This window comes from Eschrichtius robustus, chromosome 1 (genome assembly GCF_028021215.1).
Source record: "Eschrichtius robustus isolate mEscRob2 chromosome 1, mEscRob2.pri, whole genome shotgun sequence".
NCBI lineage: Eukaryota > Metazoa > Chordata > Mammalia > Artiodactyla > Eschrichtiidae > Eschrichtius > Eschrichtius robustus.
In genome coordinates, this window is record NC_090824.1 from 198,338,018 (window position 1) to 198,355,029 (window position 17,012).

A 17,012-nucleotide genomic window follows, 5' to 3' on the forward strand; every position below is an offset into this window, starting at 1 on the left:
AGCCATATGTGTTATTTAGCCTCCTTGTCGTGTTGTTGGCCCCAGAGGAGTCGGCCTGGGTGTAGCTCCTGGCGTGCTGTACGGAGCACGTGCACGTAAACGTGCAGAGTGAGCTGGTGCTCGAGGCGCCGGGGCCGGGGGTTACCTTGGAGCATGCAGTCGTAGGCCTTCCGGTCTCTCCTCCCCAGAGCGTCCCAGAATCCCAGGGGCTCCGATCCTTCATCACACTCGTGAATTGTCACTTTGCTGCTACTGTGCAGCCCGGCCTCCAGGGGACATCTGCACAGAGAGAGTCCGAGAGTTTTTATCAGGCCCAGAAGTGAGGGCAGCACAAAATTATTCCCTACTAAATCTACAGATCGGTTCACCAGCTCGCTCCTGCTTTCTAACTAGAACAATTCTTGTAATGAATGAAAACACGCTCTGTAGTATCTGAGTGTGTGCAGCAGGGAGGGGTTGGCTTGGCCCTTAGAGAGGAACGTCGGATTACAGAGAAGCCATGATGAAGACAATGTTTTTATATGTCACATACATATTTACTGTTCCTCGTCCCAGGGTTGGGTGTGCCCCCTTGCATGGCCCTGGTCCCTAGATCTGTGCGTGACTTCAGGCGGCGGCTCAATAAGCGTTTGTTGAATGAGGGGATAAGTTATTCATTTTGTTTTTTCTCAGGGGTCCAGGGACGAATCTGATGGGCCTCAGTGCCATGTGAGACCTGGCTGAACCCTGTCTATCATCCAGCTTCCTGGCCCTCAGAATGATGTCTGGAGATGAAGCATCTCGCTTCACAGCTGTCCGCCAGCTGAAAGGTCCCTCCCCTCCCGCTCTCCACGTGCGCTGGGTCACATGTGCGCTGTCAGGGGGAAGCAGACCCTGACCGCACTGCTTTGGTGCCCAGAGAATGAATTTTACCAGATGGCACCTGGTGGGATGTGGCCCCGGGAGACTCTTCATTTCCACTGTACAGGTATCACCAGGGTCCTCCCGGGGCTCACTGGGCACTGGGCTCTTTGGCTGCCCGGGACGCACAGAGGCACCGGGGCAGGTGGCGGGCGGCAGAGCTTCTTCTGGGCTCTCCCCGCCTTCCCCTCCCCAGGGTGGGTCCTCACCTAGGGCTGTCACGGTGCGCTCTCTCTGGGTCGTGGGCACCTGTGGGTGCCTGCCTGGGAAAGGAAGGGACCCCAGCACTCGGGCAGCTGCCTGGGACGCTGGGAAACACACTTGTCCTTGAAGGAGGGGGCATTCCTCAGTCTGACACAGTGGGTGGTCTCCCAGCTCTCTTTGGCTAAATGCCCTTAAACCTTCCACTGCTCTGATAAAACCAACTCTGCTCCCCTAAATGATATTTGAAATTTGCTCTCTTTAAATGACCAAGGACTCCAGGTTGACAATTCAAAAGCCAAATCACACCTTCAAAGAAGGTGCTGGGGGGGGGGGTCCTGTGCCTTTTACAGAGGCAGGTAAGTTCTCAGGAAGCGGGGAGGCCCTCACGGGGGAGGTTTGGGCTGGACACGTGTCACATGAACTTGGACCATCAGGGCCCCTGACCACGTGGGGCTCAGCTTCCCACGTTGAGTCACTCTGGGCACACGGGGCGTCCACGGGGACCTTGGGATCCTTAGCCTGCACCCGGGAAGCCCTCGGGAGAGGTGCTCACACACACAGCACTCACTGTTCCTTGATTTTATTGGCCGCAGTCCTTCCGACCTCCTTCGTGTGGGCCTGGGCTTTGCATCCGTGCCACAGGTAGATGAGGGCTTTGTGGACGTTGAGGACGACCATGGACGTCCTGGACCTCAGGCTGCTGCAGTGACAGGCCACCTCCAGCAAGTTCCCTTCCACGGGCACTTCTCCGCGCACACAGTACAGTCTCCACTCGCCTGCAGGGGGCACCGGTGGCACAGTCAGGACGCGGCCGCGCCTGGAGGGGGGGGCGCCTGCAGGGAAGCAGAGCCTGCAGGACAGCCCACGCCCCGCCTCCTCTCTGTGTCTGGAGGGGCAGGTGGAGGCCAGGCCAGGCTGCGGTCTCACTGAGTCCCAGAAAGCCAGTCTTGCTGGAGTTAGTGACAAGCAGGCTGCCCAAAGTGCACGATGCAGAAAAACCAGTTTTACATAATTTACTTATAAAAACCTAGGTAAGTCATAACAGGCATATTTTTTTAAGAGGCTCTAAAACTATGATTTTTTTTTTTTTTGGATGCTGGTCAACAAAATTCTCATAATTTAGAAGAGAAGATCACTGATTTTTTTCCCCCTCCAGGATCCAGTGTAAGGTCAAGCCATCTTGCGGCCTCCTTTATGCAAAGCTGCTTTCTGAAGGCAACGGCACGGAAGGAACGGGGAGGGCAGGGGCACCCAGAAAGCTGATTTATAAGGCAGACATCAGGAGGCCTTCGCTGGTCACGCCACAGCTACATGAAGAGAGAGTTAATCTAAAGCCCCACGCCTATAAAAAATACCTTCCCGGAGAGAAAGAACAGAATCGAATTCCAACAGCAAAAGTGACTCACTTTGTGTGTTTTCTTCTTCCTCCTCCCGTCTCCCGGAGTGGACCACCATCCCCCCCTGGAAACACTGCAGAAAACAGGGGGGCTCCTTGCCCTGCAGGACCTGGACCTTCCGATTTAAACACAATTACAGTGAGTCACATGTCCTGGTTTTGCAGAGTCATAAAAATAACTAACACATGCCTGTTGTCGAAAATCTGAAAAATACTGAGAAGTACAAATAAAAGCCACTGATGATACTGTGATTTATAGAGCACGCTATTACAATTCTGGCGTATGGCTTTCCTATAATACAAAGTATTTTTCAGGTATACATTTTTCCCAAATAGGATTGCTGTTTTTTTATGTTGCTTTATCCCCGGATTTTCTTCAACTGACATTTTTCTGTCATCACATAAGATTCTTAACATGAATTTTGATATTTTAATGGCAGTGTTCCACGGTACGGATATAACGTGATTAATTTAAACATGTTTTTAATAAAGAAAACCTCTCAGCAGTGAGAATGACTAATCACTGATTAGTGATGCCGGGGAAAAGAACCGTCTCTTGCAGGCTCTGGTCCACTCACAGGGCCTGTCACTCAGCGGCGCCTCTGTCAGCGCAACAGTTACGCATCAGCGTGAGATGCAGCAGAGTAACAAGAACGTACGTAGGGCTGAGTCAACTGACTCTCACTTTGCCAAGATATCGCCCCTTAAACAAGGAAATGTTTACTGAGCCTGGCAGTCGGGGAGCACTGAAAGAAAGGTAGGACACATTTCTCACCATGAGTTAACTTATCAATCTCAGGGCCCATTCTGTGTCATTAAGAGCCATTCTGTGGCAGTGTTTTCTATTTCTGCAGTGATTTTCCATCCGTTGGATTGATTAAAAAAATTAAATGCTCCAATTAGATTAAGACTCAAAACTCTAAGGATGATTTTGAAGGCATGATAAAACATACTCGTTCACAGCCTTTACAAGAAAAAAAAAAAAAAAAAAGCAGTTGAAATGATCCACTATGAGGAATAAATTAACAACTGTTTGTCCCTGAAAGCTATTTGGAAAATATAGTCCATAGTAGAACATCTGCATTAAACACTTTTTAGGGAAGAGGATTGGTTCTTAGGAACCTGGAAGGCTGAGTGAGTATGGATCTATTTCTGGAGAAAATTCCTCTGCTCTCTTTCCTGATGCTATTCTTAACTATTCATCCAAGATAGTGAAAGGATCTGCACAGGGTGTTATGGTCCCCAAAACCCCAGAGTTAACTCTTAATTACTGGTAATGAAGGGATGAAACATTAAAAAGAAATGCTTTCAAAACCTTGACTTTGGGTAGTGGTACCTGCCAGGCATCATGCAGGCCCTGGGGTTATAATGGTGGGTAAGACCAGGACAGACATAGTCTCTTTCATGCTTATGGGGAAGACAAAGAATAAATAAACAAAATGAACGTTGTTTTACGTAGGGGTAAGTGCTATGAAAAAAGAAAGCAGAGCAAAGGGACAGAGAAGGATAGGGAAATGGGGAGGGATGTGGATAAAACATGGAGGTGACATTGAAACAGAAACCTGAATCATGTAAGGTTTCAGGGGAAGTGTTCCAGGCTGGGGAATCAGCGCAAAGGCCCTGGGGTGGGCGGAAAGAGGTGTGTCTAGGAACTGCAAGGAGGTGGGAGTGGCCTGACCAGGTGCAAGAAGAGGGAGGTTGGAGGGGGGGTGCAGGGCTGACCCCCGGGAGACCCTCAGACGGTAGTCCGAGTGTGATGGAGAACAAGGAGGGGCACCATCTGACGTGTCCTAGAAAAATCACTCAGGCTGCTGTGAGGAACGCAGATGATGGGCAGACTCAGTGTTTACATCAATCACTGATACCTCCTTAGGATGGATTTGTGTAAGTGGAATCACTGATGAAAGTGTATGAGCATCTTAAGGTTCCTAAGCCATGGCTGCTTTCAGGATGGGTATTTCAGTTTACACTTCTCAGTGGAAGCAGGCACGGGTACCCATCCTACTGAATCCTTGCCAGCCCTGGATCTATTCTTTTAAAAATCTCTGCCATTTGAGGAGTGGAAAATGGCATCTCTTTAATTCCTTGATGATCAGTCAAGTGGAAACTTAAAAAAAAAACCACCCATGGGCTCTCTGCAGTTGTTTTGTGGGTTTACTATTTGCAGGTGTACTTTAAGGTCATATTACGAGAGGTCTGCCTCCCTGGTGAGGAGGTGGGGAGATGAAAGATGAGGCAGAGCCTGACATCTGGAGAAGCCGGACCAGGACTAAAGGGGCTTTGGACGATACTGTCTTTGTGTTGAGGGGACCAGGCCACACACCCTCCGGCTCCCGGAGAGGCCAGCTCCCTCATTTCTGGCGCGTCTGCCTCCAGAACTTACCTGGGCTCCCCTTTCCTCGTCCAGCTGCACCGTCATCAGAGCCGATGTGCCCTTCTCACTCACGGTCGACTGCCGGCCTTGCCAGAAGAAGTAGACACACTTCTCTTTGCCGGCCACCCTGACCGGGTGTTCCCCCTTCTGCCGACTTCCCACTGCGGACACACGAGAGCAGAGCGCGGGATGAGCAGCAGATAAACCCCAGGAAGAGCCAGTGCCAGCTCAGGCCCCCAGGCCCTGTGAGGACAAACAGTAAAGGAGCCGCTCTGGGGTGCAGCACTGGGGAGCGATCATTCACAGCTGGAGGGACCATCGATCATGGCTTTGGAGGAGAGAGAGAAACAACCTTTCTTCTAGCTAACGGATCCTGAGCCTCCAAACTGGAGAAAAATGATCTGCAGGGCCCTCCTGATACCCTAAGACAAACACCTGCCATCCTGGGGGAGGTGGCAGACCATCCAAGTGTGTGACAGAGAAAACTGGGGACGCTAGAGCAGGGCCAAGGGCTCCCGAAGACACAAACGCGTTTTCCACATTACGCCATCCTTTGGCAGAAGGTCAGCTGGGGGAGAAAAGATACTGCAAACGACTGCTGGGCCAGCTTTAAGCACGAAGGAAAAAATGTAGTCTGCTAAGACTATTCTAGTAAAAAAACCACTTTGAAGTGTCCAAGTTGTGTCAGAAAGGGGAGAGAGAAATTGCTGACCTATGGCTTTCACAAAATAATCAGGGATTTAAATGATAGTGGCCACCAGGGCTGCAGCCAGGATTAAGGGCTGCTTATCCTCACTGTCTGGGGCCTCGCGGTCATTGGATAGACGTCAGCAGCACGCGGAACACAGGCCCCGCTGAAGGGCAGTCACGGAAGGTTCTTTGGGCAAGTGGTCGTTTCAGGTGGTATTTCAGACCCCAAACTGCAACCTTTCGGAATAGATCTCTCTCCAGATTTCCCTCATTTCTTTATTCAGCAGATATTTACTGAGGACCTACTATGTGCCAGGGACTCTTCAGGATACTGGGGCTATGGTGCTGAGCAAGGCAGCTTCAGAGGGTGGGAGGTGCTGTGAGGAAAAGACGGGATGTGACATGGGGCGGGGGAGAGCTGCTGCGAGTGCCTGGTGGGGGAAGACCTTTCCGAGGAGGCGCCGTGAGCAGAGGCCCGAGTGACAGGGACCGCGAAGCAGAGCCTTCTAGGCCGAGTGGCGTCCGGAGACTAAGTTCTCGACTCAGATGCCCCGGTGGCCCTAGGTGGGGTCAACCCAGGGAGGATGCAGGTGGCTATGGTACCCAAACGTGTTAGCAATCAAGAATAACTGGGGCTTCCCTGGTAGCACAGTGGTTAAGAATCCACCTGCCAATGCAGGGGACACAGGTTTGAGCCCTGGTCCAGGAAGATACCACATGCCAAGAAGCAATGAAGCCCATGTGCCACAACTACTGAGCCTGCGCTCTAGAGCCCACGAGCCACAACTGCTGAGCCCGTGCACAACTACTGAGCCTGCGCTCTAGAGCCCGCGAGCCACAACTACTGAGCCTGCGCTCTAGAGCCCGCGAGCCACAACTACTGAGCCCACGTGCCTAGAGCCCGTGCTCTGCAACAAGAGAAGCCACCACAATGAGAAGCGTGTGCACCGCAACGAAGAGTAGACCCCGCTCACCGCAACTGGAGAAAGCCGCACACAGCAACGAAGATCCAATGCAGCCAAAAATAAATAAAATTAATTAAAAAAAAGAAAAGAATAATAACTGGATTCCCTGGTTCTATAACGACCTCAGTCCTCCTCAGCTCCAGTCCCACCGATAAAATCACAGCTGTCGGGCTTCCCTGGTGGCGCAGTGGTTGAGAATCTGCCTGCCGATGCAGGGGACACAGGTTCAAGCCCTGGTCTGGGAAGATCCCACATGCTGCGGAGCAGCTGGGCCCGTGAGCCACAACTACTGAGCCTGCGCGTCTGGAGCCTGTGCTCCGCAACAAGAGAGGCCGCGATAGTGAGAGGCCTGCACACCACGATGAAGAGTGGCCCCCGCTTGCCACAACTAGAGAAAGCCCTCGCACAGAAACGAAGACCCAACACAGCCATAAATAAATAAATAGTAAAAAAAAAAAAAAAAAAAAAAAAAAAGCCTTAAAAAAAATCACAGCTGTCTTAAGGTTCAAAGGTAAGAAGAAAGCTCATTGTTTTCAAGTTCTTAAGAGGTCAGGGGCCATACGTGATTTTTTGGGGCGGGACCCTTTATCAAAGTCCTCTAGAACAATTTTCATGAATGATTATGAGAATTCTTAAAGGATTCTGACCAAGCTCAGCCCTTAGTGCCTTCTACTATGAACCTGAAATGGTCAAGTTTGTGTAGTTTGAAGTGGGCAAAGTGAATAGGAACCATCCATGAATAGATGATACGTACATATCCACTGTTAATCTGGAAGCCACTCCATTGAAGTTTCCGCTAATTTAGATAGGAACAAACGTCTACCTTTGATTAGCAATCCCACACTCTTCAAGGTAGTGAAACTTAGTCATGTCAACTAGATTACTGGGGAGGGATATGCTTAAAACAGATCACAGATCACAGCAGCTGACACATATCTTGGAATTGGGTAGCACTTTGTGTAAATATACGTTCATGCTTGAATAACCAATGTTTTACATCCTAACATTCAAAAATGGGCTTGTGTGTATATACCTAAAATAGGATGTTTCCTTAAAAATATTCCATAAAAGTTTTCATGAATTTTCCTTGCAGTTTTCTTCAGCATACCCCAAATTTAATCCTATGTACAACTTACTTTTTGACTCATTTATTTAGTTTTAATTTTAGCAAATTAAAGGCTAAGCTATACTAGTAACAGCTGCTGGACTATCATCTTTGCGGCCTTGACCCGAGGCCGAATTTAGCGTGTCGCTGCATCCACCCTGCTTTCAAGAGGGAGTTCACCACCAGGAGCTGCGTTTATGAAGTGGCAGAAAACTGAGGTATGAAGAGCGAGTTGCTCATTGCGCGGTCTTGCAGCCGGACCCCATTTATCGACCCCCTACTATAGGAACTCGGCCCCTGGATGGGGCTCCAGCGTGGCCTGACGCAGTGTCCCTGGGTACCCAGAGCTGCCTGTTTCCTGACCCTGGGGGGACACGAGTCACACCCTGCAGCGCCTGAGGCAGCCTCTGGGGCAGGACACTGACCACCAGGGCCTCTGGGCTCCCTAGTCTGGGGGCCACAGTTCACTTCCCAAGGAGCAGGCTGCCCGGCCTCCGCCAAGAGGGCGACTGTGCTGTGCCTCCCGGGACTGCTGTCTGTTGGGCCCGCCCCAGAGGGGCCCTGGGCTCAGCCCCGTTGGCAGGTGCGGCCCCATGTGGGGTCTGAGTAGGGTGAGGGCTGGACCAGCTGACACCGCGGGGCCGGGGCTTCCGTGACAACCACGGGGCAGCTGCAGATGCCATCGGGCCGCGCTTTTCTGCCCCCCCCCGAGGGACGGCCTGGAATCTGAGCGCTGCCCGGCCTCACTTAATCCTCCGCAGCTGGGCTTGATCAAAGCTGTCACTTTGCCCATAACGGTGCTGCTGGATCGGGCCGTGACATGCACCTTGTTCACCGGGGAGAAATACAGCAAGTATTTGCCTGGGTCAAATCAGCGTTTCTTAGGGGTCTCCAAGTAAATAGTCAAGGAAGACCTCAGAAACCTGAGATCTGTTTTTAAAATTAATTCATTTTCATATCGTTTTAGTCATCCTTTCACTGACCATTACTTCTTGTTTTATATCTAACAGCTGAGGTAAGGAAACGACTGAATTTCAAACTGTAGTGCCCAGTGTGGTTTTGTAAAACACCAAGTCCCTTCACTTCCTGTATCTTAAGGATGAGAACGATGGGTGCAGGTCCACGACACCACAGGTCAGTAGATCTTTCCCCACTAAATGCTCTCTTATTGTCTTTATCGCCAAGCGGCGCAGATTAGTATTCAGCTTGCCAACTCTGTACACACTCAGGAGCCTAAACCCACAATAGAGACCCTCTGAGAACTGCTATCGTTTGGGGTGGATCCACGTTATCTGATCTTCAAGTTCAATGCAGGAACTATGCTTTGGCTGCTTAGAACGTCAGCGATGGTGATTTCCTGTACGCTCACATAAGTAAGCGGTCAGCTCTGTGCTAAACATCACGCACCAGATCCTAGGACCCTGCGAGCTGGGTATTAGAAGCTCTGTTTTCCAGGTGAGAAAACCGAGGCTCAGCCAGGTTAAGTAACTTTCCCCAAGTTACACAGCTGGCATGTGGGGCCTGAGAGAAGACTGAGACCCAGGCTATAAGGCCTCCTTGGGTAAAAAAAGGGGCTTTTAGTGTCCAGCCCTGTTCTAGCTGTGTGACTTCACGGGGCGTTCCTTAATCTTGGTGTCCTGTTCCTCATCTGAGAAGTCAGCGAAAGGACAGAACACATCCCATGGAGCCTCCGTGAGGTACTCAACGAGCGAGGGTGGTGAAGCCCAGAGCGGTGCCTCTAGGCCCGCAGTCCTCCTGCCCCACCTGCGATGCCTGCCCATCGGCCGCTGGGCTTTCCCACAGCCGCCAGATCCTATTCAGGGAACGGAGCTCTCCTACCCCAGCAGGAGGCAAGCACCTCTTCCATACTTGCCCCCCGTCATTTATACCATATGCTTCTGGAAGGCAGGGCCAGGAATGTTTACTGACACCCGAAAGAAGTGTCTTATTCCTTAAACATAAGACATGACACCATAAAACTCCTAGAAGAGAACACAGGCAAAACATTTTCTGGCATAAATTGTACCAATGTTTTCTTAGGTCAGTCTCCCAAGGCAATAGAAATAAAAGTAAAAATAAACAAATGGGACCTAATCAGACTTAGAAGCTTTTGCACAGCAAAGGAAACCATCAACAAAATGAAAAGACAGCTACGGACTGGGAGGAAATATTTGCAAATGATGTGACTAAGAGTTCATACAACTCAACAACAACAAAAAATAAGCAACCCAATTGAAAAATGGGCAGAAGACCTAAATAGACATTTCCCCAAAGAAGACATACAGATGGTCAACAGGCACATGAAAAGATGCTCAACATGGCGAATTATTAGAGAAATGCAAATCAAAACTACGAGGTACCACCTCACACTGGTCAGAATGGCCATCATTAAAACCTCTACAAATAACAGATGCTGGAGAGGGTGTGGAGAAAAGGGAATCCTTCTACACTGCTGGTGGGAATGTAAATTGATATAGCCACTATGGAGAACAGGATGGAGTTTCCTTAAAAACCTAAAAATAGAATTACCATATGATCCAGCAATCCCACTACTGGGAATATACCTGGACAAAACTATAATTCAAAAAGATACCTGCACCCCTATGTTCATAGCAGCACTATTCACAACAGCCAAGACATGGAAGCAACCTAAATGTCCATTGATAGATGAATGGCTCAGGAAGATGTGGTGTGTATGTATGTATGTGTGTGTGTATATATATATATATATATACACACACACACACACATACACATACACACAGTGGAGCATTACTCAACCATAAAAAAGGACAAACTCATGCCATTTGCAGCAACATGGATGGACCTGGAGATTATCATACTAACTGAAGTAAGTCAGACAGAGAAAGACAAATACCATATAATATCACTTACATGTGGAATCTAAAATATGATACAAATGAACTTATCTACAAAATGGAAGCGGACTCACAGCCATAGAGAACAGCCTTGTGGTTGCCAAGGGGGAGGGGGGTGGGGGAGGGAAGGACTCGGAGTGTGGGGTTAGCAGATGCAAACTAGTATACATAGGATGGATAAACAACAAGGTCCTACTGTAGAGCACAGGGAACCCTATTCAATATCCTGTGATAAACCATCATGGAAAAGAATATGAAAAAGAATATATGTCTGAGTCACTTTGCTTACAGCAGAAATTAACACGTTGCAAATCAACTATACTTCAATAAAATAAGTTTTAAAAAGTGTCTTACCCACAGAGCACAGAGGTACATTAGGAAAGAAACCACATGGCTCTGAGGCTGCAGGTGTTTGATCAGTTAACAGTGGCCGGCGCCTTGTGCCCGGTGGGGCAGCCACAGCCGGACGGCAAGGGGGCTGGAAAGAGGTGAACAAACTCCCTTGGCAAGTGAACCTCGGAGCCACCGAGTTGTGTCATAAACTGTCTCCTGAATGCGCAGGGCTGAGGGACACCGTGGACAGCCTGATTCGTGCTTTCTTCTTGGCAAGAGAAAGGGATTATTTCTCCCAAATCTGCTGCTCTCCGCCCTCACCGCCTCTAGCGCAGAGCACCGCACGGAGTGTCTTGTTTTGCCACACAGAGCACAGCGCCCGTGGGAACCATGAGTAGCTCTGACCGTGTATTTATTCCGCCAGATCCACAGAGCGCCATCAGCGCTCTCGGCCTCAGAGGAAATAGCCTTTCATTCTGAACACGTCTTCTGTGCGTGGATTTACTGTGACGTGATGGCACCCTCTCGTTTCAGCTCTGACGCGTCGGCTCTGTGTTACTTCATGGCTTTCATTTCGGCAGCGTCCAGCCACATGGTGACCGTCATGTGGAGACAGATCATCACTTTCCTAGGAAACCTCTGGGGACGGGGCAGGGGAGGCGTGAGGGCGGCAGAGAAACCTTACCATGCCAGTCGGCTTTCTAGAGGGAAACCTCACAGCTGTCGGCCACAGTGGGGTGTTGGGAATCTATCCACGAGGCTTACGAAGAGGTTCTCAAAGGGAACGCCTCGACTGGCCCTTCGCCCGCGGCTGGGGCAGACGCGGCACGCACTCCGGATCTGGCAGCCGCGGTCCCCGCGGCGGGGCTCGGGGGACACGCGAGCGCTCACTCACCTGCCGTGCTCACGATGAACTTCCACTTGACCACGTAGGCGTCGCCCTCGTGGAACTGCCCAATGCTCTGCTTGGGGAGCCTGCTGTAGTCGAATTCCAGGATGTGCCAGACGTCCACCGACACGCTGGCGATCTCCAACTGCCTGCGGTCGTCCCCTGGCACCAGGCCGTAGCCCCGGCCCACGTTGACCCCGTCTAGCACGGTGCCGGCTGTCGTCTGGGGCACCGGCACCATCCGCGTCACGTCGTAAGGCTTGACCTCCGCCCGCGGGTCGTCCTAGGAGAGAACGCAGACATGCCCGGCGGCAGCCTGTCAACACTGCACACTGCACTGGCGGTGGGACGGCCTCAGGTACAGTGCTCAGGCTGTGTCAGGGCACTTAAGGCAAGGCTGCGTTTAGGGGGCAGACAGGCACGACTGTGAACGGGACGCCGATAAACCTGGCGCCGCAAACACGGCTGCTTTCACCTCCTGAAGTCAGAACGTAACTGGAGACCGGTTTGCTGTCCTAGTAAACCCCAGGAAGCCTTTTAGCATTCAGGCCCCTTCTGCAGGGACCCAAACCAAGCCCCGAGGTTTGGGGCTTGATCATCGCACGTACCTTGTGCTGGACAAGTTCGCTGGCGTTCTTCTCGTTAGGTCTCTTCAGTTCCGTCCAATCGAGAAATTTCTCTTTGAACAAAATCGTCTCGTTGTGTTCTGTAAGTCTCCCAAATATCGCCCAGTCAGGCCGCCCCTGTCCTTTTCTGTAGGCCGGGTCAGGGAGGGGAGGGGATGGGAAAAGAACCGAGATCAAACAAGTCATGCTGAACCCAAGAAGTCCAAAACCAACACATGTGGCTAGTGAGAGAAACTCAGAATACGTACGCGGTAGACAGAATAAATGGTTCGTTTTCACTTATGTGACCCAATATATGACGTTTTGCTATTTTAGCCCAAAGCCTTGCAAGGCTTTGTGTCCTTGGAGCTGATGTGCCTGAATGTGATGTGACCCACATCAGGACTGGACCTGCCTTGCATTCCAGCAAATTCTCGTGTTGGGGTCCCCTGGGGGGCAGCACGCTAGGCTGGGAGCTCAGCACAGGCAGGAGTCACACGCGTGTCTTCCTCGCCTCCTTTACGCCACCCGTGCTCACCCGCGGGGGCTCGCCACGTTTCCGTCAGGTTAATGAACAGATGGAGGAATTTATGCTCACCCTGAATCCTCTCTTTTTTTAAGTCATGTTACAATGGAGATCTCCAGTCTCCAGGAACAGGAAATTCCTCTGTTCCCTAAGTGAACATACTCTCATAAATCATAAAGTGACTTTGTGCATATTGATCTCTAGGCCACTGGACGGGACAGCGGGCGGGCAGAGCACAAAGACGGGAAAGGAAGCAGCGTAGCCCAGTCGGGAGGTCCGTACTGCTGTGGGATCTCAGAATCTGACGCTGAGCTTGGAACACAGCTAACTTAGAAATGGGAAGAGCCAAGAAGAGACGTGCCGAAGGGGGTGAGCCCTGAGGATAAGGTGCGGGTAATTCCCATCCTTCCAGACCATCCCTGGCTTGTGGATTGGGACCATCAGACTGAGGGGCAGTGCTTCCTGGGCCCTGCGGTGGCCCCTGACGCACTTCGTCACGTCCTGTTTGGTCCAGACCACAGTTTCTGGCATCACGGCTAAGGCACATCAAGGGGGGCTGCCCGTTTCAAAGGGGTCTGAAAGGATAAGGCACTGTGTGCAAATACTTCCACTGCCAACGCTCCCGGGACTTAGGAACCAAATATCAGCAACTGTGGAAAATTCAGGGCTACCCTGAAGGCTGTGGTCCTTATCAGAAAATAGCTGAGTGACTTGTCTTTTGTATAAATTAATTCCACTCTGCAGACTCGCTAAGGTGCCTGTAGAAAGACACTTGGTCTCAGCTGAGAAATCCATCTTGGATGTGTGAGGTCAGGGAGCACAGAGGGCAGGTCTGCAGCGTGAGGGTGTGAAGCTGGGTGCACCTTACCTCTGTCCTGACTCGCAGGTCTGAGCGGGGCTGAGTCATGACTCCTCGGTGAAGGGCTGGGGACTCTACCTTGGCTGCACCTTAAAATCCCTGGGGGAGCTTTTGAGATGCACTGACACACAAACCACCACCACCCCCCCCCCCACCACCACCCAAACTGAAAACACATCTCCTGGGCCAGGACCGGCACGTGCATTTTTTTTAAAGCTTCTCCGATGCTTCTGATCTGGGAGGTGTTGAGAGCCGGCGGGTTAGGTGCCCGCTCATGTACTTTCACGTCTCGGATGGTGTCACGACTAAATATAAATCGTCCGTCACACAGCTTTTATGCTTCAGTATTTTTTTTTTGTTTTACTATACCAACTAAAACATTCTTTTTAGTCTTAGCTTTAGGACTTAAAAAACTAGTTGTTTCAGTACTAATTTTATGTTAAGTGTGCACTTGCCTAAAAAGGATTTGAAAACTTTTCACCTACACTGACATCATTTTGAATTGTTTCTATAATGACAATGAAGAATAAAATCAATAATTGGATTCTAAAACAGGAAACTAGGTAGGAAGGTTGAAATCTGTATGTTAGTTCAATTGAAAACATTAAAAAGCAGTTCTAATGTGCCATTTGGTGGCATGCATAATTTAAAAGCACTTCTCTTTTTTCCTGGTAGTTAAGAAATAGAAAACAATGATCCTTTGCATTTAAGAATTCTTTCTTTCATGACTATATTTCTGAGAGTTTTGTGCATCTTCGGCTGATTTGCCAAAATGACTTTTAAAAGTCCAGTAGACTGTAGGAAATATTATAATTACAATCATTATTTCAATACCACATCTTCCCTCCCTCAAAAAGGCATCACCTACTGCCAGATAAATGGAATTCAAGGGCTAGGCTGGGAAGGTGTGAAATCAGAAAGAGGTGCATTGCTTTTGCACCTTCAGATCCATGGCTGAATTCCAGGACCTGGCAAGCTTTTCAGATTAGCAAGTCATTTGTTTAAACAACAAATTATATGTCACAACAGCACCTGAATACTGCAGGTGGCATTGATTTGTTTACTTCAAGAAATGAAATGTAACAGCAGCATCTTCCAGATGACTACACCATCCATATTTCTGTATTTCTTAGGGAAAAGCTACAGCACCGTTCTCGTTGTGAATACTCACGGTACTGCACTGCAATCATTTATGAAAACTAAAACCCCTGAAGGGTGATGGCTAAACACTGTGGTGGGAGCCTTGGCTGCCCAGGGCCCCAGCAGTACCTGGGAATGAGCGGATTGCACTCTCCAGGGTCCAGGGGGTTGATGTCACAATTCTCGTAGTCAAAGGTTCCGTTCCATAAGTGCTTTGCCAGCTGAAAGGCTATTTTCCGTTGTGCTAACGTGACTTCTTTCCCGTGCCACACGTAAACTTCGCTCCCAAAATCAAACACCAGTACCTGGGGAAATGGCACAGAAGAACGTGCTGACTTCAAGGGCATGTTCCAGTTGAACCAGGGTCTCTAGTGACCGTGAGTCCAACGGGTGATGATTCAGATGCTAATGGAGCATTCAGTACAAGCACAAAAAGACTTGGCCGGCGGGTACTGCCCAGCCAAGCCAGCCTCTGCCCTGTGGGAATGATTTCTGTCTTGTGGTCCTAAATGCCCAAGTTAACGCCCCCTCCTCCGAACGCTCGGGCTACCTAACACTTCTGATTCATAACAGCTATTTAAGCAGGTCTTCCTCCCCGCCCCCTCCCTTCCTCCTTTGTCATTCACTCACTTAGCTTATAAGGGCCGCTTCACATGGCACTGAGGACCCAGTGATGTCTTTTCTCCCCTATACAATTCTAGGACCCTCAAGGGCAAAGACCATACTGTACTTATCAATGTATTTACAGTTGGGCTCACTAAGTGTTTGGTGAACGAATACATGAACGCAATGCTCTTACTTACATGCCTGTTGGTTTGTTCTATGCTTGCTTCCTAATTTCCAGCAATCCCAATTCTACTTAACTGCAAACTAGGCTCAATTTCACCTTCTCTTTAAAATCATTCCTGATTTCTTTTTCTGTGACATTTTTTCTCCGTTTAAATTTGTCATACAGTCAATCTAGCTTTGGATTACATCCTTTCTAGTAGTCTTCTACCCAACAAAATTTAAAGTCCTTTCGTGTCTTCCCCTTTTTTTCTCAACACTCAGAATACTTAGTGGTGGGACTTCCCTGGCGGTCCAGTAGTTAGGACTCCAGCTTCCACTGCCAGGGGCTCGGGTTCGATCCCTGGTCAGGGAACTAAGATCCCGCAAGCTGAGCGGTGCAGCCAAAAAAAATAAAAAAACTTAGTGGTGCTGGAAATATATGTAATTTCGTAAAAATAAATATGTGCTGCTGTGAGAGGAAAAAGCGGCACACGACTTGGCAAGCCCATACGCTACAGATACAGCTATTTTTTCTGAAACTTAAGGACTGAAAAATATTTAATGTTTATACGAAAATCAAGAGATGGGGCTAAGTCATATTTCCATCTGGCCTAAGACAGAAAAGCCTGCAATGACCCATGCCTCCTCTGAACAACATTCGGAATTCTGTATCAGCATCTAAGAGGGCAGTAGTGGTTTGACATCACAAATCGGTAGCCTTTAAAAAGATGTCTCTGCACGTACACACTACTATATTTAAAACAGACAATCAAAAAAAAAAAAAAAAAAAACAGACAATCAACAAAGACCTACTGTATAGCCCAGGGAACTCTGCTCAATATTCTGTAATAACCTAAATGGGAGAAGAATCTGAAAAAGGATACATGTATATGTATAACTGAATCACTTTGCTGTACACCAGAAACTAAAAGAAACACTGTAAATCAGCTATACTCCAATATAAGATAAAAGTTTAAAAAAAAATTAAAAGATGTCTGGTCTGCAATGAGCACTAACCCTGGCTAGCGTCTGTCGGGCACTTACTCCCTATTTTACCGGGCAGCCCGGAGCCAAGGGCTTTCTCGCTGAAGGGCAGACCACTCACTATACCTCTTTTGACTGCAGAAGGGAGCACTTTGGAATCTTCCCCCAGTAGTCGTCATCAGGAACAAGTTTGTCATCCATTAGTCGGTAAATGCAGTTGGTTTCTATTATGGCCGTTTCATAGAGCTCATCTTCCTTTGGGTCTCCAGCAGCTTTGGGGCAAGAACAGGAAGAGGACATTATGTTTCCCCCTGAAGAGAGGCTGGTTTGGAAGAAGGAAGCAGGCGAGGAGGAAAGGTAGTCAAGTCTCATTCTCTGAGATGCAGTAAACGCTT

The 17,012-nt window shown here is 49.3% G+C and overlaps 1 protein-coding gene and 1 long non-coding RNA gene across 11 annotated transcripts in view; one reads left to right on the forward strand and one right to left on the reverse strand.

The window, feature by feature from the left end:
- LOC137776339 (uncharacterized) overlaps positions 1-2,818 on the forward strand; it is a 46,562-nt gene extending 43,744 nt beyond the window's left edge. For both annotated transcript variants that reach the window (XR_011076204.1, XR_011076203.1), the window contains one exon: positions 673-2,818. This is a non-coding gene — a long non-coding RNA (uncharacterized lncRNA). The remainder of the gene's footprint in view (positions 1-672) is intronic.
- The window catches only part of SVIL (supervillin), a 237,994-nt gene that overhangs the window by 9,045 nt on the left and 211,937 nt on the right, over positions 1-17,012 (reverse strand). For all 9 annotated transcript variants that reach the window (XM_068562693.1, XM_068562721.1, XM_068562711.1 and 6 more), the window contains 8 exons: positions 16,744-16,889; positions 14,995-15,170; positions 12,344-12,488; positions 11,742-12,018; positions 4,884-5,035; positions 2,511-2,616; positions 1,673-1,880; positions 146-279 (listed from right to left, as the gene is read on the reverse strand). In XM_068562693.1, coding sequence (XP_068418794.1) covers positions 146-279; positions 1,673-1,880; positions 2,511-2,616; positions 4,884-5,035; positions 11,742-12,018; positions 12,344-12,488; positions 14,995-15,170; positions 16,744-16,889 — 1,344 coding nt within the window. The remainder of the gene's footprint in view (positions 1-145; positions 280-1,672; positions 1,881-2,510; positions 2,617-4,883; positions 5,036-11,741; positions 12,019-12,343; positions 12,489-14,994; positions 15,171-16,743; positions 16,890-17,012) is intronic.